At 42.1% G+C, this 21,828-nt stretch overlaps 1 protein-coding gene across 4 annotated transcripts in view; it reads left to right on the top strand.

Annotated features, from left to right (window-relative positions):
* Nucleotides 1-21,828, top strand: part of DYM (dymeclin) — a 389,895-nt gene that overhangs the window by 312,140 nt on the left and 55,927 nt on the right. For all 4 annotated transcript variants that reach the window (XM_073343514.2, XM_073343512.2, XM_073343513.2 and 1 more), the window contains one exon: nucleotides 20,880-21,062. In XM_073343514.2, the coding sequence (XP_073199615.1) occupies nucleotides 20,880-21,062 (183 nt within the window). The remainder of the gene's footprint in view (nucleotides 1-20,879; nucleotides 21,063-21,828) is intronic.

The raw sequence follows: 21,828 nt of genomic DNA, 5'->3' as shown, positions 1-21,828 counted from the left end.
TGCCACAGGACTCTCTGCCTAATTTCTTTAGGCTCATTTAAAATCCCAGACTGAATTTTAAAATAGTGCTTTACCTTTTCAAAGTGCTACAAATACTATAAATAGTTCTTCACATCACCCCCATAAGTTAAGTAAATATTATTGCCCTCTTTTTAATTATGGGAAAAATGAAGCATCGTATTTGATAAGTATTATGTAATTAGACTGCATTGGGATGTATATACCCATTGGGCCAGAGTTAAGATTGCGATTTCAACCTTTAATTTCTCATTTCCTGGCTTTTGAGTGTTTTATCTTAAATTTTTCCTCCACTTCATTTTTTTGCACATAATTATAAATAACGATTCATTGTCTTATTCATTCTTAGGTTGCTTGAAACTTCATAAAAGCACAAATACAGTTTTCTAAATCTAAAAAAAAAAGAGAGAGAAAGAAAAGAAGAAAGGCCCAATCATCTTTTGAAATCCTGATTCTCACTTTCTTACACTGGTTTTATGCTGTGAAACTTCAGGTATAAAACCAATGGAACAAAGTGGAGATTCAGGTCCAAGATCTTTTAAAACATGCATAAAGAGAATAGACTTATTTTACCTCGAGATGTAATACTGCCATATTCTTCTCCTCTGAACCTTTGGGAGTTGTATGTGATTAACCGACTACTGGTAATGCTACTTTTAAAACAGAGTTGAGGCAAATAAGATTTTTATTATCCTTCAGATATGTTACTGGAATGTAGTGGAGATTTTCCAGAATTGCTGCTGTTCATATTTAGACTTGAGCCGAAACTTAGAGAGCTGTAGACTGCTATTGAAGTCTATGACTCTATTTCAAAGACACCCTGTTTTACTGCATCTCTTTGATTGATGCAAATCTGGGATAGTGTGTACAGAGTCTGTTCCACATGAGCACGTCGGTGTATGTTAACCCAGACATCAGAACTTAGAGAATCTCTTCTTTGCTCTTAACAAAAAGTAAATCTCCCTTTCTCTCCTACAGAACGGGATAAAGTCTTTCCAGTTATATTTCCAAACCTTTATTACAATAGCAATTATTTTCTGCATTATAGGTAAACATCAAAGTTTAAATTGTAGTTGCTTAGGGCATGGCTTTGAGTTGCTCAGCAGCAACCTGCCCCCATCCTGTAAAAAAAAAATTTTTTTTTTCATAAGATCACCCACTGTTGCCAGCACTTATCCAGCCTGGAGAAAAACAAAAACTGTTGACTGAGCCAGTGATTGTGAGTTTTCCCGTTCCCACACTGTTCTTTCAACTTGCTGTGTATCAAAACCATGGCGAGACTTATGTTACATTGCCCTGGGAAAAAGCATAATTGAATTTTCCTGAAATATAAAGTCCAGTTTTTCATCATAAAGTTATCATCTCACCTTGCTCTTGACTCCTATTATCTGTTCATCAGAAAACTTACCCTTGAGTTGTTGCTCTTAATTTCTAGGCAAATAATTATCACTGCTGACTGGGTTTCTGTTTCAAGCAATTAAATGACGCCAGTATGGATGTGCAGTATATATGGTCTACTTCTCTGTTCTCTCCTACATACACCACTCTGCTGCCCTACCTATATCTGTCAGTTCTATATTTTCTGAAATGTACTGCTTAGAATAAGTTTCATACCTAAAATAGATAATTCTTCAGAAATATTTTGTTGCACTTAATTGATATGGCAATAACTTTATTTAAATTAAGAGAATTTTAATAAATATGTATAAATATCTCATTATTTTTTCATCCTGGTAAATAGGGATATAAGGGAAATAACATTTGAAAGCTGTTCTTATATCCTGTCTTTTGGAATCATATTTTGAAAAGTCCATTTTTCAGCATCCTTTAATAATGCTGTCTGATGTGTGCTCCCAGTGCATTAGGCAGGAAGTTGAGTAGCGTCATCAACTCCTATGTTTATCTGAAATCATACAGTGCTCTTATCCAGTGTCTAGGTGAATGCACCACAAAAGAAAAAAAAAGGAATGCAGTAAAAAACAACATTTAATCTAAAAGTTGCCCTGCTCATTTGGCTTGCCTGCTATCAGCTCTCAAAAGTCTGTCTCCTGTCTCCTTCCTGTTTGCACTTTCCTCAATCTGTGAAGAGGTTCTTGTAGTTTCTTCTTGTTGTTATTTATGTTGCTTTTTTGTATATACATATATATATATATATATATATATATATATATATATATATATATATATATATATATAAAACACTAGTCTCTTCCTTGATAGATTAGTGGATGATGATGAAAACTGTAATTAGCAATAGGCCCATTTTAAAGAGGAAGTAAGCTATAGAAATAAAACCACTTTGGCAATTCTTCTAAAAGGCTTTATCTATATGCACTTTAGGCTGCAAACCACTTCAAAGGCCAATATTGCAGTTTTGCTTCACAATACAGTATGTTTCTAACATCTGTGTCTGTCCAACTGTATTTTCTAAATATTTAATAACACTTAACTCATTAAGATAGGTACAGTGTGTATGTCAATAGCTCTCATAAAGTGTTGCACTTCTGAATTAATTTTCTGACCATGTTGTCGTTCCTCGGGGTCTCATGATTTAGCTTCAGTTGCAGGGTAAAATGATGGCTGTAAAGTAACATATTCTTGCTCTTACAGTCTGGGAGTCTTGTACCATAATTCCTATCAAGTGCTTATTATCTGGACCTGAACTCTTTGTAGTGCATTGCTAATATGTGCAGCACCTTCATTCAAAAGCTTTCTTGTGTATCCACTGCACCTCCCATGTGAAATGCAACTGGCTAAATTATAGTTCTGTTTTCAGTCTTCTTTAATATTTTCAGGAGGCCTTTTATCAGAAGGTAATTGTGACGGGTTGGGTCACAGAGATCCCCTTGGGACTGTCAACTGATGTGCTGAAATTACCTCTGAGCCCATTTTTCCTGCCAGCTTGGGACTTCCAGAACACTGTCTTGTTGAGCCAGACAGGCTAGCCTGCCACAACACAGACCTAAGGTGTGGTCCATGACCCCAAAGCTGCAGATTTAACTGAAAACAGCTCAGCAGGTTACTTGTCTCCAACACCCAGACACCCAGCTCCCAATGGGATCCAGACCCTAAATAAATCCCTTTTACTCTATATAAAGCTTATACAGGGTAAATTCATAAATTGTCCTCTTTCTATAACACTGATAGAGAGATATGCAAAGCTGTTGCTCCACCAGGTATTAATCACTTACTCTGGGTTTATTAATAAACAGAGGTGATTTTATTAAGTATAAAAAGTAGAATTTAAGTGGTTTCAATTATTAACAGAGAAAACAAAGAAAGTCACAAAGGAAAATAAGACAAAATATACAAGTCTAAGCCTAATACATTAAGAAACTGTTTACACCCTCAAAGATGTTCCAATAAGCTTCTTTTACAGACTAGACTCCTTCCTAGTCTGGGCCCAATCCTTTCCCCTGGTACAGTCTTTGTTAGATCCAGCAGACATCTCAGGTAGTAAGCAGGGGTTTTCTCGTGACTGGCCACTCCCTTTGTCCTGCTCCACCCCCTTTTATAGCTTTGGCACAAGGCGGGAATCTTTTGTCTCTCTGGGTCCCCACCCCTCCTTCTAAATGAAAAAGTACCAGATTTAAGATGGATTTCATTATCAGGTGACATGGTTACATGTCACTGTAAGACCCCAGTCTCCATTCCCTATGGGCTGGCCCACATGTACACAGGAAGGTTTGCAGGTAAATAAACCATTTACAACCAATTGTTCTAGTCAATGGGAACCATTAAGATTCTAAACCACCATTAATGGCCCACACTTTGCATAATTACAATGGGACCTCAGAGTTATACTTCATATTTCTAGATTCAGATACAAGAATAATACATGCATACAAATAGGAGGAATATATTCAGTAGGTTATAACCTTTATTATGACACCTTACAAGAGACCTTTTGCATAAAGTATATTCCAGTTACATCATATTCACATATTCCATATTTTCATAAAACATATGGAATACAACGTGACAGTAATGTTGCTTCATTCATTTACCTACTACAACATTGATATATAGGTTAAAGTGGTAGAAAAGAGGCTATTGAAAAAGAAGTCCTTAGGGTAGTTTGTCTTGTCATTAACTTTTAATTTGTGAAATTCTTTTTAGGGAATCAGGATCACAAGCAATTGTAAACTGTACTCAGTCATTTGAACTACAACAAAGAGGTAGTGAAGTCCAGTGGTCAGAGCTCTGGACAGGGACTCCGCAAACCTGGGTTCTAGTCTCAGCTCTTACATGTGAACTGCTTTGTGATCTTGGCCAAGTCACTTCAGCCCTCTGTGTCTGTTTCCCCTCCCATGTTTGTCTGTCTTGTCTATTTAGATTGTAAACTCTTTGGGACAGGGACTGTCATTTACTATGTGTTCAGTGGTTAGCACAATAGGGCCTTGATCTTGACTAGGGTCTCTAGGTGCCACCATGACACAAGTAATAAAAACTCTGCACAAAATGGAAATAGAAAGCAGGCCTATTTATTTTTTTCTTCCTTGGATTTTGTGGTGATGTTCTACTAGTCTCTTCTTCAGCATAGATTGATTTTGAATGGATCGGCTTTGAAACCTTTCTCATTGAGCAAACTATTGTTCTTAAAGCAAGGAGTTGCCATATGGACGTTCTAGACCAGCCTTTCTCAAATGCAGCCACCAGGGGTTTTTCCTGCAACCACAGTCTCCTGGGCTGTGATTGGGATGGGGGGAGGGCAAAGTAGCACCCCTTTCCCCTCCATAGCACCTGCATGCACTACCTTGGTAGGGCCCTGCTCCCCTCTGGAGACACCTGGGGCACAATGCTGTAGGTATAGGCAGCCAGTGAGTTCCCCACTTTCCCTGGGGTGATAGGGCTCAGACTTCAGGCTTCAGCCCTGGGGTGGCGGGATGACAGGCTCTGGCCCTGGGCTCTGGCCTTCAGACTCCAGCCTTGGGCTCTGGCTGCATGACAGCAGGCCCCAGGCTTGGCCCACACAGCTTTGGGCTCTGGCCGCGAGACTTTGGACTATGGCCGCAGGGCTTCAGTCTCTAGCCCCCTGCTGCTTCCCCCAACCCTCGATCCAGGCTTTAATTTGTCTCCAGGCTTGCCAGGGGTGAGTAAGTCTGCAGTGAAAAGTGATACTTGTATGTTTAATATCACTTTTCACAATAGACTTACTAGCTAGTGTGACAGGGTCAGGCTAGATGTCTACAGGAGAGCGATAGAAGGTAGATACGTTAGCCCTAGATTAAGCAGGTCCCTTTTCCCTGAGTACGGTAATGGGCTGATCCAGAATAATCAGGAAGTCACTGGAACCAATTATGGCAGGCAGGCTAATGAGGACACCAGGAACCAATTAAGAAGCAACTAGAATCGATTAGGATAGGCAGGCTAATGGTTTAAAAAGGACCTCACTTCAGTTAGTGAGGCCCGTGCGAGGAGCTGGGAGCAAGAGGGTGCAAGGAGCTGAGAGTGAGAAGGCGTACTGCTGGAGGACTGAGTACAAGCATTATCAGACATCAGGAGGAAGGTCCTGTGGTGAGGATAAAGAAGAAGTTGGGAGGAGGCCATGGTGAAGTAGAGTTGCCCAGGGAGTTGTAGCTGTCACACAGCTCTTACAAGAAACACTGTAGAAAGCTGTGATCCACAAGGCCCTGGGCTGGAACGCGGAGTAGAGGGAAGGCCCGGGTTCCCCCCATTCTCCCAAACTCCCTATTGAATACAGGAGGAGTTGACCGGGACTGTGGGGTCCCACCAGAGGGGAAGGTCCCTGGCCTGTCCCCCAACCCACTAGGTGGGCCAGCAGAGACTGCTGGAATTGTTCTCCTTCCTTTTTCCCATGTTGGCCAGTGATGAGGTTAGCTGAATGGGCGGCAGGTTTGAGCCACTAGCAAAAGTGGCCAAACTGAGGGCTGCCGTGAATCTCTGAGGCGATCAGATCCGCCAATAAGCGCAGGACCCACCAAGGCAGAGGAGGAACTTTGTCACACTAGCTATAAATAAGTTACAATTAGTTGGATGTGTATATGTGCATATTTATTTGGTTTTCCTAAAGCTAATTAAGTATTTTAGGAGAAAGTGTGTGAGCGGCCACCAGCAAGAGTTGGTGGCCGCATTCTGAGGCCACCAAAAAATTTGTCCTGAGAACCCCGGTTCTAGACAGTCTTAGAAGCGACAACATTTTTGTTTGTTTTTCTGGCATCAAAAAAATGTCATAAAGGTTTGAAACTTCTGTTTTGTGAACTCAGGCTAACTTCTTTGTGCCACATGCAATCACTTCAAAAGTAATTTTCACCCTAAAGATAAAAGCACTTAAAGGCTTTTTAGCTGCTATGTGAAGTCTGTGAACAAATGTCTCTGAGGCTACTGAGATGGCATGCATTACAAGGGACAGTAGCTATCAAGCTACTAGTACTTCACATAAGATATTCTGTTTGCTATTTCTGTTGTTACTTCACATTATAGAAACACACAGATGCTGCATCACAAAAGCACATGTTCCTGTCTAACTTATCTACTTATATGGACCCCATTATCCTAATAACTTAGTATTTTAGTCCATTTAGCAATAATAACTATCTTTCTTCTTTCTCACTTTGTATGACAAATAACTTTAATTAGTCACTGTATAGTATTATGTATGTGTGACTTACTGAGAGAAAAGCTAAATAAAAAAAATGAATTTTATTTAGATTAGTCCTGCAAGTGTTGAGGTCCATAGTTGTTCTTACCTCTTGTGTGGAGTACATTCCATAGTCTCTGTCCAGCTTCTGTGAAACTTCCAGCTTCCACACTCATAAATTTTCCCAAAAAATTCAAAATGGGCTGACAGTTCAGTTGTGTAATGGAATGTATCTGTCATGGAAGGTCAGACAGTATCTGCTACCTAGGCCAACTCAATGAAGGACTTCAAATTGCAGGACAGAGATCTTAAAATTATACTCTGCAGTCAATGAGGAACTAGTCCAGAGAGTCTGAACTCAAAGGAGTCCAGGATACTGGAAGTTGATAGGTGATTGTTTTTTTGCTAGCTTCTCAAGGAAGCGTGTTTAAACAGTAGTCCATCAGGTCTCTAACTGTTACATTTCACTTCTTAAACGTTTTACAGTAGACATTTTACAGTTGCTAAGCTATGTATGTCAACTTGAATCTGAAACCATTACATTGTGTAGCGTCATTTAAGTTATTGGGCTCAACAGTGGCTAGGCAGTTAGTTCTTTCCATGATGTAGTTTACTAATCCATTAAAACAATCTGTCAATTATTTATATACCACCAGAAACTTTATATGTTGATGTATAATAGGAAAATGGGATCAAACATATAACAGTTTTCCTGTTGCAAAAGCCTGAGTCAATAAGGATAGAGTATGTTCAGAACAAAGATGGACTAGTAGCTGGATTTCAGCAGTGAGATATGTCACAGAATTGGTGGATTGTAAGAAGCTTTTTAGAGGAGGATGTCAAAAAAGTTCTGATTACTTGAGAGGCTATTTTATCATGAATAAAGAAAGCAACTGTTTAGGACTGGGACTAGTTTTAAAGTGCGTGGGTTGAAGAGGAGAAGGCAGAGATGTGTCCAGGCATCAAGTTATGGATTAACTGGAAATTGAAGGGACACAGCAGTTGATGATAAAATATAGTAAATTGTATAAAAAGTACAGGTCAATTCATTTGACTTGCAGCGGTGTGCTGTCCTGAAGACAGGAGGTATGCACAGTGTTTGCGCAGTATGGACAGCTACGAGAAGGGATTTGACTATTTATCGTATAGAGAAATAAAGTTACTCGTGTAAGGAATGATGAGATCAAACACTCATACATTTTGTGAGACGATAAAGGCTGCCTGCATCAATTAAGATAATCTGTCATCACTAAAGGTCATCTGCAGGAGACTCCAGTTCTAATTTAGATTTGTTATGATGCATTGGAGGAAGAGTATGCCTTTTGGCATGTACTTCCAACATGCATTTTAATTGCAGACTACCCACTTGACTTGAGCAGAAGTTCAACTTGGGTGTCTATAAATCCTCACAGACAATTTTTGATTGAGCGCTCTTGTCAGCATCTGTTGCTGTTAAACCATCTAAAAGGGTTAGCAAAGCTAACATAGTTGTTGGGGTCATCACCTTGCCAGTTTTCATTTGGCACATATTTTACTTTGGGTCAGGCTGGTTGCTGGCTGTTTGCTCTGGTATGGAACACAGCTTGTCTTCTCTTCCCCCAGTTTCTCCCTTGCTGTTCTGAGTGACAGCTGTAGTTTTAAAAAGCTTCTGCCTCCCATCACTGAAAGAGTTCTTCCATATGATGGAGAGTGACAGTACACATTGCTTGTTGAAGAATCTAATTTAGCATGGTAGGATATAGGCAGGCATACACTATGGAGAAGGCAGATGGACATCACTTCTTAAAAACCTCATTTTTAATAATAGAATGACAAAAAGCGAATGATAGTGAAAGAGCCCTAGTCCCAAGGATATTAAATTTATTATTTATTATTATAAATTTTGATCCCAAAGTGACAACCCCATTTTCAATTCTGAGTAATGCGCATAGCACTCTGATTTAGTCTTTTTTGATGGTATATTCATTTATGAGCCATGTAATTTTTCTCTTAACAGTGGAGTCCCCTTCTTTCTCCCCACAGCAACTCAGCATTGTGGCTGAAAGCTAGTCAGGTTTTGAGGTATGAGAGCCACAAAGTATTATATGTGCCAGTAAATTAGCTACACAGAGATAACAGAGCTGAATCACTAAATGATTGGCTTTAAAGACCATTTGTGCATTAACTTTAAAAGCGACTTTCTTGCGCACTTCCTTCTTTCCCCCAACACCCCACCCCTTTGGCAAAGCCACATCATTTTGTTAAAGGTTTTATTTTCTGCTGAAAATGCAGGAAATTCAGACAACCCTCTTGGAAGCTCCCCAAAGCTAATACAAACAAGATACATATGCTTCTCTTAAAGTAACTAAAAATAAAGTAAATGATTTGAAACCAGTTAACTTTATAAATTCCCCTCCAAAGAGGAAAAGGAAGTTTACATAATGAGCACTGTGATTGTGGATGATGTTAAATGATGTTATCGAAGTAAAATTCCCCCAAGTGCCAACTTGTCTATTGGATGTAAAATAGTGCCTTGATACCAGACTTTCTGGTAATTAAATTAGAAGTAGGCAAGGAAGAACCAACTGCTAAACATCCAAAAACCTAATCATTTGCATTTATGAAGCTAGCGGCATTAAAACATAGTGGTGAATTAGCCAAGAACATCCATCTAATATCAATCTGGGTTTTCTATGGATAAAGGTGGATCCTAGCTATCAATTACCAAATTTCATCTGTTCGAGCATCTCTGGTGAGAGCAGAGTTTGGTTCAGGAGAAGATAGTTAATAGAAAAGCTCCAGAGCTCCTTATAATTCTGTATTTATTTTCAAGAAACAGCTGCCACCTAGGGATTAATACCAGTGGTGAGCTGGAGCCGGTTTGCACCGGTTCACGCAAACCGGTTGTTAAATTTTGAAGCAGTTTTAGAACCGGTTGTTAACCCGCTTCCCTGCAGGGGGTGCTGAGGCTTTGATGGGCTCTGGCCGGGAAGTGATGTAATTCCTCCTCTGGCCGCCGGGGGCGCTGCGCTGCGGGAGCCATGTGGGCTGCCGCCTGGCCCTGGGCACGAGCCCTGTTGCTGCTGCTGCTCCCCTGGCCCTGGGGCTCCCGATGATGCCAGGTTGGTCCCCGGCTGCTCTGCTGGGCCTGGGCTGCATCCTGCTGCTCTCCCCGTGAGTACCCACCACCCTGCCCGCAGCCAGCCCCTGCCTGCAGCCACCCCTGCCGCACTCCTCGCCCTGCCTCCAGCCACCCCCGCACCCTCTGCCTGCAACCAGCCCCTGCCGCACCCTCTGGCCTGCCCGCAGTCAGCCCCTGTCTCCAGCCACCCCTGTACCCCCTGCCCGCAACCAACCCCTGCTGCACGCACCCCCTGCCCTGCTTGCAGCCAGTCCCTGTCTCCAGCCACCCCCGCACACCCTGCCTGCAGCCAGCCCCTGCCACACGCACTCCCTGCTCTGCCCGCAGCCCCCCTGTCTCCAGCCCCCCCTGCCCTGCCCTCAGCCCCCCGTCTCCAGCCACCCCCTGCCCTGCCCGCAGCCCCCCAGTCTCCAGCCACCCCCTGCCCTGCCCGCAGCCACCCCGTCTCCAGCCACCCCCTGCCCTGCCCGCAGCCACCGCGTCTCCAGCCACCCCCTGCCCTGCCCACACCAGCCCATCTCCAGCTACCCCCTGCCCTGCCCACACCAGCCCCTGCCGCACCCCCTGCCTGCAGCCAGCCCTTGTCTCCAGCCACCCCGTGCCCTGCCTTCAGCCAGCCCCTACCCTGTCTCCAGCCAGCCCCACACCCCCTTGCCTCCAGCCAACCCCGCACCCTCCTGTCTCCAGCCAGCCCTGCACCCCCAGCTAGCCCTGCCCCACACTCCTGTCTTCAGCTGGCCCCACGTCCACTGGTGCCCTGCAGTTCCCATGGCAGTAACCCTGCACACCTGCTTCAATGAGGGGGGCAGGGAGCAGCTGGGACCCACACATGTGCATACCCTAGGGTGACCAGACAGCAAGTGTGAAAAATCAGGACAGGGGGTGGGGGGTAATAGGAGCCTATATAAGAAAAAGACCCAAAAATCGGGACTGTCCCTATAAAATCAGGACATCTGGTCTCCCTAGCACACCCCCAGGGAGTGGCGGGGACCCACGCATGTGAAACGGAACTCATTTCTAGTTCAGGCCCATCTTTTTAAAAAAGAACTTTAGGCAGGGTTAACACACACCCGTATTGTCCCGGACAGGTCAGGCTTTTTGGTTCTTAAATCAGCGTCCGGGAGGAATTTTTAAATTTTAAAAATTCCTCCCAGGAAAATACAGACATATGGTAACCCTGCTGGTACAAAAAATACATACTGGGGCACATCCCTTAAATCAGAACTTTTTATAGGGAACCGGTTGTTAAGATTTTGGCAGCTCATCACTGGTTAATACAACATACTCATATGCCTTTTGGTATATGTAATGGACATTTCCTTGTACTTTCCATTGTTAGCAGTACCCACTTAAAACTGTATCTATATATTAATGGAACTGGTCATGGTATTATGGTTCAGGTTGCAGATTTAAGTTTAATAGGAGTTGTAAATTTTTATATACAATATTGCACACAGACAGGTATGTTAAAGGAACATTAAGGTTGCAAAATTGAGCACTAAAAATCTCGTTCAAAGCCCAGCGACGTTAATGGACAGTGTGATAAAGATGGGAGATAGCTGTATTATTTTTATGAATATTATACAGTCCTCATTCTATTTGATTACTATCATGCAATCAGTCCTGAGTGATTTTTTTGCACATCACAAGGAACCCAAAATCAGTGGTTGTAAGTAGCTAATCACCAGTATTTAAACGATATAGGTGTCAATACCTTTGAAGATTTATCCCCATCATGCTCTGATCAGGAGGCTGGCTTAGCAACCCCAAGAGGGTGGGGGAATCCAAGTGGGGGAAAATGAGGCAAAGGATTTAGGATGGATTAAAGCCTCAGTCCTGAACCTCAGAGAGAGACGGAAGGAGGCAGTGATTGCTGAGAAGACACTGATCCTCCTCTCCCAGATGTTGGAGTACAGGGATGAGTCAGGCCTTCCTAAATCTTGAGAGAAATGCTAAGCTTAAAACACCCCTGATAATATGAGGGGGTATTATTATTCCAGTTTTACAGATGGGGGACTGTGGTATGCAGTGGTTCTCAACCGGGGGTCCGCAGCCCCCGAACCCCTGCGCTGAAGCTGGGAGTGGCTCGGGGCTGAAGCTGGTGCGAGTGGTGTGGGGCTGAAGCCGGCGGCTCTCCCCCCCAAGCCAGGAGCAGCGGATGGCTGAAGCCAGGAACCCCAGCGCCTCCCCCAGTTGAATTGGGGAGCCACACTGGGACCCGCCCCACCGCCTATACACAGCCCCTAGCTACCCCCTGAGCTACCGCCCTGCCTGCACACAGCCCTAGCTACCCCCTCCCTTCACCCTGAGCTACCCCCCTGCCTACACACAGCCCCTGGCTACCCCACTACCTGCACCCTGAGCTTCCCCCTGCCCGCACAGCTCCTAGCTACCACTTCCGTGCACCCTGAGCTACTCCCCTCACTTCACACAGCCCCGAGCTGCCTCCTCCCTGAACCCTGAGTAGTTTTCAAACTTTTTGAACTTAGTCCCCCCTTTGAGTTATATTTTTGGTTGCGTCCCCCCCACAGCCCAGACAGGCTGGTTGGCCTCCTGAGTGAGTCCGGGGGTGGAGGTGGCGTTTCTTCCCTGAACCCTGCTGTGTGGAGTTGGCTTGAGCTCTGCCAGCCCTTCTTCCCCCACCCCGAAGTAAAACTATGCCTATGCCCAAGAGTCCACCCCACAGCCTGGAGCCCGCGCTCCCTTCATCATCTCCCCCTGCCCCGGCCAGGCCTTGGCTTTTTTATAGCATGTTGAAGTGGGCCTCAGCAAAAAAAAAAAAAAGCGGGGGAGGTGAGGGGGGTTTGAGAACCTCCAGTATAGAGAGAAGAAGGTCAGAAGTGTCCACTGATTTGGGATGCCCAATTTGATCTGGGCCTGATTTTTCAGAGTACTTAGCATTATATAGGACTTTATACATTCAAAATACTGCTCCTATTTATTTCACTTGTAGCTCAGGCTTCGCTTCCCTTCCCTCCCTTCACCTACTGGGTCCCAGTCTCCTGGCCCAGCTATTCCCAGTCTCTCCCTGAGGCTCTATGTCAGTCTACCTCCCTCCCAATCTCTTGTTCCTTCTGCATTCAAGTTGGGCATCATGATGGAGGAAACTTGCTAGGTATTGACTGTGGGGAGAATTTAAAGCACAGAAGAACGTGTGTCCCTGGTCTTGGTTCTGGTGCCTCGCACCACAGTGACCCACTGCACCCGAGAGCTGCAATTGCAGGGGAAGTCATCTTCAGACCTCAAGATGGAGCATATTTATGGAGCATATTTATTCACTCTGTTGGGATGGCACATGTACAGTCTGGTTGGCATATGGGAGCTGGGAAGGGATGGAGCATGCTCAGTGCAGATGGAAAATTTCAGCCTGAATAGGTATATTTGGCAAAGTTATAAGCAACTGAAAACTGGGTCTTATAATAGAAAGCTTCAGACGACCTTAAGTATAGAAGTTGCTAACTGCACCTCCTATAATGTATCCTTTTTGATTTTGTTCTCTCTGTTTTAGAGCTGTCCATTAATCGCAGTTAATGCATGCGATTAATGCAAAAAAAAATTAAGTAGATTTAAAAAATAGTTGCAATTAATCTGTTTTAATCACACTGTTTAACAAGAATAGAATACCAATTTAAATTTATTATAAATATTTGTGGATATTTTTCTACATTTTCAAATATATTGATTTCAATTACAACACAGAATACAGAGTGCACAGTGCTCACTGTATATTTTTTTTACAAATATTTGCACCGTAAAAAAGATAAAAGAAATAGTAGTTTTCAATTCACCTCAGACATGTACTGTAGTGCAATCTCGTTATTGTGAAAGTGCAATACATCACTGCACTCAAAATCAAAACAATGTAAAACTTAAGAGCCTCCGAGTCGAAGCATGCAGGGGCATAGGAATGTTTAGCACATCTGGCCCGTAAATACCTTACAACGCTGGCTACAGCAGTGTCATGCAAGCGCCTGTTCTCACTTTCAGGTGACATTGTAAATAAGAAGCATCGAAATCTCAACTATCCACTTCAAAACATCAATTTTGAGAATTTGGTGGAGGCTCCACGGTGCCTCCCCCAGACCTATGTGCTACAACAACCAGTCAGTTTGATCTCGACAGTTCACACCAGCCTGCAGATATCAGCCAGAACCTGCTTACAACTACTAGGGTATATGACTAGAGCCCTGAAAATCTGTGGATATCCACTTTATATTGGATCGCGTATTGGATACGGATACAAGTTTTGTATCCATATTCACTACTTTAATCTAGAAGTTCTCCACCTGAAAGCATGGTTCCTTGATGGTTTCAAAATGTTTACATGACCTGTTCAGAAGACTTAAAAGAGATACTATTAAATAGCAGAAAAACAAATGGCAGAGATTCCAGATTTGGTGTGACAGTAAACACATTATGGCTATATCCTCTCTTTTGTCACTGGTGCTGGACTATATACTAGAATTTTAAAAATCAGGATTATCCTCAAGTTCACTGAGAGTACATCTTGCAGCCATTATGGCCTTCCACCACAAGATCAACAGACATTCAGTATTCACCCATCCTATAACAAAAAGGTTTCTCAGAGACATTCAAAACTTCTACCCTGAAGTTTGAGATCCTACTCCACCTTTGGACCTTAACCTAGTTCTAAGGTGCCTCTCTGGACCCCTTTTGAACCATGGTGACCTGCTCATTCATACATCTTTCTATGAAGACTGCCTTTCTTGTGGGCATCATATCCCCTTGAAGAGTGAGGGAAATAGGGGCTCTCATGGCATAACCCCCTTTACAGTTTTCTTCAGTGATAGTCACTTTCAGACTACATTCAAAGTTCCTACCTAAAATACCTTCATCCTTCCACCTGAATCAGCTGATCCATCTTCCATTGTTCTTCGCCAAACCGCATGCGAATAAAAGGGAAGCAAAGTTCCACACACTAGATGTTAGAAAGGTATGAGCCATCTATCTCAAAAGGACCAAACCCTTCAGGAAATTACCAAGGCTATTCCTTTCAATTGCGGAGCGATCTAAGGGATCAGCCATATCTAAATAAAGACTTTCTAAATCAATTTCCGAATACATTAGCCTTCGTTATCATCAACATGACTTGCAACCCCCACCAAGAACTTGAACACACTCCACACAACTGAGATGTGAGATGTGGGAACTGAGAGGTGTGAGATGGGGAAAGCACATGTGCGGCTCAAACAGGCACTGCTACTAAAAATCTCTGATCCTAGGCTCAGGGTCACAGATACCTCTAAAGTGTGGAGCAACCATAGGGACACGCATCTTGAGGAACCTCAGTTACTACACAGGATGAGTAACCTTCTCTTTAGCCTGTATCTCAGGACGAGCTAGCTACTCTGGGCTGGAAGCACCACCACATTTGAGCAAGAGGGTTTTTTGTGTGGATGGGAACTGGGTTAAGGGCAACACCTGAGTAAGAGCCCAAGTTAGCTCAGCACTGAAGACAAGCCCTGAGTGGCTGCTGAAGGCTAACTGAAGTAAAAATGTAGTTGGCAAATTGGTATAGGCTGAAAATGAACTGAGAATGGTTTTGTCTAGAAATCTAGTATTCTTTAAAAGAACACCCCTCTCACACATTCTGGAGCTTAGCAGAATGCTAAGCTTAGCACAAGCTTTATTTCAGCCTGTGAGATGGATTAATCAATTAGTTTCTCTTTGGATAAGGGAATGAACTCTCATAAATGACCAAAATTCTGATCTTATGTGACTAAAATTTTCCATCTAAAGTTAAATTAGCATCATAGGAAAGGAACCAAGAAACAAAGTACCGGTAGTTTATCTCAGTTCCTGTTGGATAGATTTTTAATAGTAGTTTGAAGTGGGGAAAAAGCAAGAATAAAAAACCTACAAGGTAGGTCTAGATTGGCAAGGGAGACATCTTTTTCCTCGGAAATTGACTTTGGAATCAAAAACTTTAGAGGTTGGGAGTTCACTCTCACTCACCATAGAACTTGTTAAGGTATTTTTTTTAAGCGTTTAACATAAAATTAAAAAGAAGATCAATCAATAAATATTATGGCCAGAATATTAAAATTTAGAAGCCAAAAGTTAGGCACTTAACTAAACGTGAGCAGATTTCCAAATGCATTGAGCATCTGTATCTTCCACTTACTGAAAAGCAGTCTACTTTTGTTTAGATGTCTAAACGTGGTTTTAAGGAGCCTAGCTTTGGATACGCAGTTTTGAATGTTTAGGCAGGTATTAATGTCGTTTTAAGCAGTACACTTTTGAACAATTATACTGCAGCTGGTGTTTTAAGGAACAAGACTTATGGGCCAAATGGCTTTAAACACTCAAGGATTGCACTGAATCATCTGAAACGCAATGCCTGGAGTGTTGTCCTGCTATTCATGAAATGGATTATATTAAGAAATAAGGAAATCAGTGATTTAGAATGGATGGAGACTAGACCATCTAGGTTTGTCCACCAGTTTTTTAGTCTTTGCACTCTCATTTGTATCTTTTTCCTCAGTGATTATCTAGCTTGCTCATATATTTTGTTATCCGCCCATTTCTGTGTCTATCAGTTGTCTCTGTTTTCATTCTCTTCTCTTTCTGAATCTCGTTTGCCTGTTCCTTTCTCTCTCTCTACACAAAAGGAACAGGCTGCACAGAGCAGCACCAGGATCAAGGGACTCCAAAGTTGATCTTTTGGCCACCTTTGCACAGCACCAGCTGAATTGTGCCCCAGGCCAGGGGTCTATTTAAAAAGTAAATATTTGCCAACAAAGTTACCAAAGTTATTTCCTATTCTGAGTAGAAGGGAAAACCTGTGGTACGTAAGGTTACCGCTCTGTTGCCAAATGCTAATGGCAACTGTTGTTCCAACTTTGCCCTGCTTTCAGTGCCCAATTTCCTGTCACAAGCAGTTGCAAAGTGATGCTCTTAGAGTTTCAAATCCTATTTTACTGGTAGATTGAGTGATTTCTATTTGCATAGATTTAAAAATAGTCAAATTTATTTTCTGATCTTTTTGTGTGAAAAGCCTTACATAAATCCAAGATATCACCAAGCACATTTGACAGCACAAATAAGGGTCCTGATCTAGTTGAGCCCTATGCATCTGAGATGTTTTTGATACTGGTATCTTAATGAGTAATTAACAGTCAGCAAATGTGGTGGTAAACTGAATTACGAAGAACATGCAGAATTTGCACTCAGCCCTTTAGGCACTGTAGAAACTTCACTAGTTCAAACTAGTATCTTGTTTGGATTCACCATTGCCACATAACAGCTAGACTGGTGGGCACAAAAATATCAGCATAATTGTTTTCTTTTTCTTATGGATAACATCTAATCTACTCAAGAAAAGAGCTCCTAAAATTTTGCTGTTTCTAGCCATCATCTCAGACACACACATTCTGTGTTTCCCTTGTGTTGAAACTGGTCTGTAAGTTATTACACAGGGTGATAAAAACTTTTTTCTTTAACTATGAAATGTTTTTATAACCTCGTTTATATCTTTCCTGACGCCACATCTAGATGCAGAGGTGCCTTAGCTTGATACTAGTGATGCAAAGCAACAAAAGTGCAATATTTTATCAGCTCTGACAGCATGTCTGCATTCTCCAATCCAAATGCTGTCCTTGGCTTTCAACTTGGTTTTTTTTTTTTTCCTGTTTGTAGAAATTTAAGGTTTAAAGGTATTCAGAATGCTTTAATCAGAAATTATAGCAGCAAATTTGCAAATGCTATGTGTGGAATAATAGGATTATCAACAATTCTTTTCTTTAACATTCATTTATATAGCTCATTCTACATAATATATATGTAGAAAATTACAGGTAGAAATCTGAAATATGACATCTAACACTGTTCCCCCTATTTGTTAATTATACTTGGAATTAAAAAGTGAGGGAAAGGAAATTCCACCTACTAAATGCTAAAGTAACCTGAGACCTTATTACTGAGGAGTTACTTCATGTTCTTTTAGGTGTTTGATGCAGACTGTGTGCTTAGCAGTGAACAGGTTTGTTTTTCAGTAAACATCATGCCGGTAGATACTAATATTTTTCTGTTTAAATTAGCTTTACTTCCCATGTTTTAGGTGAGCATTTTTGGTTAAAAAAAATTTACTTGTGGGAATTGGGTATCCAGGTTTCAGGCAGCAGGATATATCTGCTATAGTAAGATCTGCTTTCTGTCCATCGTGAAACCAAGGGTGCAGGTGTTTTGGAGAGGGCATGAGGGTTACAACTCTGTCATAAAATTTGCTAGTGACTCAAAGCTTAGCAAACCAAATCCTTACCCCGGAAGACTTTTTAATGACTGCTTTGGAATACTTGATAGTTCATCAGTTTAGTAATGGGATACAAGGCTTTTCCCCTCTTTGCTAACGAATTCAGTCCAGGTTGGTAGTGATTTAATGTTACCATGCAATAGCCATTTAGTGATTTTAACCTTCTTAAAGTCTTAGACAATTGGAGTCTTACTATCAGCTTTAAACTGTTTGCTTTAGGAATTTATGTGGCCTCTATTACTGTAGTATCAGAGTGCCTCAAGGTCTTTAATGTATTTATTCTCACACCACCATGGGGTAAGGAAGTGCTGTTATCCCCATTTCGCAGATGGGAACTTGGGCACAGAGAGGTTAAGTGACTTGTCCAGGGTCAAACAGGGGGTCCGTGGTGGGACAGGGAATTGAACTCTAGTCTCCCAAGTCTCAAACTAGTGTCCTAATTGCTGGATTATCCTTCCTCTTCTCCCCACTTCAGTGGGAGTAGAGTTAAACAAGCAAGGAGAGCTTTTGAAAATCCTACCGTAGTATTCGATTTATCCTCCCATAATTCAAAAAACATTGAGACAAATTCAAACCTAATTAAGCAGGTACAACTCAGCTGATGTCACGGGAGATGCACCTTGCTTAGCCAGGTCTGAATTTTTCACTATAACTCAGTTGAAGTAATTATTCCATGTTTTCTCTAAAAATGCACTTAGTTACTCAAAGCCAGGTATTGGGACTATTACAGAGAGAGCACATCTTGTCCTAACCGCCGAGACTGCTTTCTATCACAAAACACTATGGTCCCTTTGGCTGATTAAATAGCCACAGTGATCATCTCTGCAGTGATTTTCTGCCAGGATTCTATTGGCCACCGTACAAAGGACCTTCAAGATGGGTGACACCAAAGCAGTAAAAAATGGGATATCCTCAGGACTGGAACAAGGACCATAACCCCCCTTCAAAAGAAACCTCTTGCATTAGAATAAAAAAGTCAAAACAGCTGGCATGCTGAGGTTTAAAAATGAATTAGAACATGTGCACGGTACAATGTTATTCCAACAAGCATTTCATAAGGACTTTATAATTTAGACCTGCTTTGTATACATGGGAGACAAACGGACATGAAAGACTGGAGTCTATCTGATCTACATTGCTTACTTCACTGAAGAATAAAGTGGGGGCAGGGACATAGTTGCACAGGGAACTTGAAGCTGTGGAGGAGATGAAGGTGGGGGAAAAGAGGTAGACATATCTTCACTTCCAATACGGAGAAGCTGCAGGGAGACTAACTTCTCTCCACTGTGGATAGGAAGTAGCTGCAGCAAAGTGAAAGTCCTGAATTCCTTTTTTCCCCTTGTCTTCCCCCAGGTGGAATAGTGGCAACTTTTCTTCTCCTCCTCTGCCTTGGCAAAGGAGGCAGTGTTAACTGATATGTGATAATAGCTGCAATCTGAAGGGATTTTAAAAAGTGGTATTGCTTTATACTGGAAAGAAACTTCACTATTTGCAGATTGAAAGTCCAGTAAAATGCACTGGAATGATTTTCACTCCCCACACAGAGTTCAGCAGAGTTCCATTATGAAATAGGGAAGTGCTATTGGGTAGTTAATGGGTTTTTCTGAAATGTAGAAGGCAAAACCAATGCTTGGCTCATGAGCTAATATTCTCAATCAAGTTTTCAGGCTAATAGGAAAGACTGAAGCCATCTTAAAAAGAAAAGGAGTACTTGTGGCACCTTAGAGACTAACCAATTTATATGAGCATAAGCTTTCGTGAGCTGTAGCTCACTTCATCAGATGCATACTGTGGAAAGTATAGAAGATCTTTTTATACACACAAAGCATGAAAAAATGGGTGTTTACCACTACAAAAGGTTTTCTCTCCCCCCACCCCACTCTCCTGCTGGTAAAAGCTTATCTAAAGTGATCACTCTCCTTACAATGAAGCCATCTTGGGGTGCTTTTGCTCTCCCTTACTAGGTCTCTAAAGTATCTTTATCAACAGTGTCAAATGCTGCTGAGAAGTTGAACAATATGAGTTGGGAGATTTGCCCATTGTCCACAACCAAGAGAGGACTATTCTCCAATGCAAAGACTGTCTTTATGCCATATCCTGGTGTGAAGGCCCAGTGAGAGGAGTGTAGGATATTGTCAGGTGGTGTTGGAGATGGAATTTTGCTAGCTTCTCTGTGATCTAGTTCAGAATGGAAGGTTGGGTTATGGGTGGTCATTATCTGGATTGGTTGTCAAATGCAATTGATCTAAAGTATGGTGGCCTAGTGCACTACCAGTAGGCTACTTTTTCACAGACCATCAGTGATCCAACTTCAGTAGCGTAGAGTGCCAAAATAATGTGCAATAGAAAAGTTTGGAGGAGGAATGTGTTTTGGTCCAGACTGTCTTCCTACTTTTTGTTTCTTTCTCTTTTTCCCTGCCATCTTTTGTTTTCCTTCTTGCTGACTTTTTCTGGCTCTCTGTCTTTCTCCTTTTTGTTTTCCACAATGAGTGCTGAACAGAAAATAAAATGCAGTGCACCAGTACTGACCTGCATTTACCTGCAGCACCTGCTGTGAGTTGAAATTGACTAAAATCACATAACTTCAGTGAATTTAACTCACTGCAGTGACTGTGGCTAAAATTCTTTGGGGCGGGAGCATTCTGCAAAGTGGAAGCTAGAGTCCATTGACCTTTAAGGTAAAAGTTTGGATGTTAAAGGAGAAAGCATAGCTATGTTACCAGACAAGCAAGAATGCAAGACTTGTTCATATTGATGAGAGATCAGCCAGCTAATAGCTACATTAGTAATAATACCTGAGTACTATCATTTCTGCCTAATATATAGTGGAAAGGGGCACATGCTAACCTTTTGTTTGTTTCTTAAAGGCACAAGACCTGAATGTGATTGAAGAAGTGATCAGAATGATGTTAGAGATTATCAATTCCTGCTTGACAAATTCTCTCCATCACAACCCCAATTTGGTGTATGCATTGCTTTACAAGCGGGATCTGTTTGAACAGTTTCGAACTCACCCTTCCTTCCAGGACATAATGCAAAATATAGACCTGGTAAGTAATATTTATTAATCAGTTGCAAGCAGTAAAACAAGTCTCTTAAACACATTGTTAGCTGAATATGCTTTTGAGAGAAGTGGTGATTTTTTTCACATTTATATATCCCTTTCTTTTGCTAGATATTTTTAGACTCTATTAGAAATATTGAGCTTCCAAATCATGATTGAAGCTAAAAGAGGGGTGGAACTTGGGTTGTTCTCAACTCCTCTCCCTTCCTTCTGTCTCAGGGACTCCACCATGAACTGTACTGGATTCCATCCTTACTTGGCAGACACCATGACTTGTGCCATGAGATCTGGGGAGCCCACTAATGCGGATTTCCCCAAGCCGCAACAAATCCTCTTCTGGAAGGAACCCCCTCCAAGTAGTTGCCTTTCAGTTTTCTAAGGGAGGCTAGTGGCAGCTACTCTTTATATCTGTCAATACTCCAGTGATGGAAGTGAAGGAAAAAATTGTGTAGGAGAGTTTCTCCTTCAGCTAACTGTAGGCAGGCAGCATGTCCTATCTGAACTTGTGCTGCTTTGACTACAGAAGAGTCTGGTGAGTAGGAGTTTAGGAAAAGCATAAAATGGAATTCTTAGCCCTAATTGCCCTGTAGGGTGAAAGAGCCCCTACTGCCACTTTCAAGTGGACCTGTGCTGGTTATTAGAAAGGATGAATTTCACTTTCTCTGTAGGAAGCCATGTTAGACCCTCGTATGTGGCTCCATACATAGCAGGCTGCTGTGATGGGGGATTTGGTAGGAAAAGGGGTTGGTAGT

The sequence above is a fragment of the Lepidochelys kempii genome, chromosome 5, assembly GCF_965140285.1.
Source record: "Lepidochelys kempii isolate rLepKem1 chromosome 5, rLepKem1.hap1, whole genome shotgun sequence".
NCBI classification, from domain to species: Eukaryota; Metazoa; Chordata; order Testudines; family Cheloniidae; genus Lepidochelys; species Lepidochelys kempii.
The sequence above is the reverse complement of the archived record's forward strand: the minus strand, read 5'-3'. Positions and strand labels throughout refer to the sequence as shown.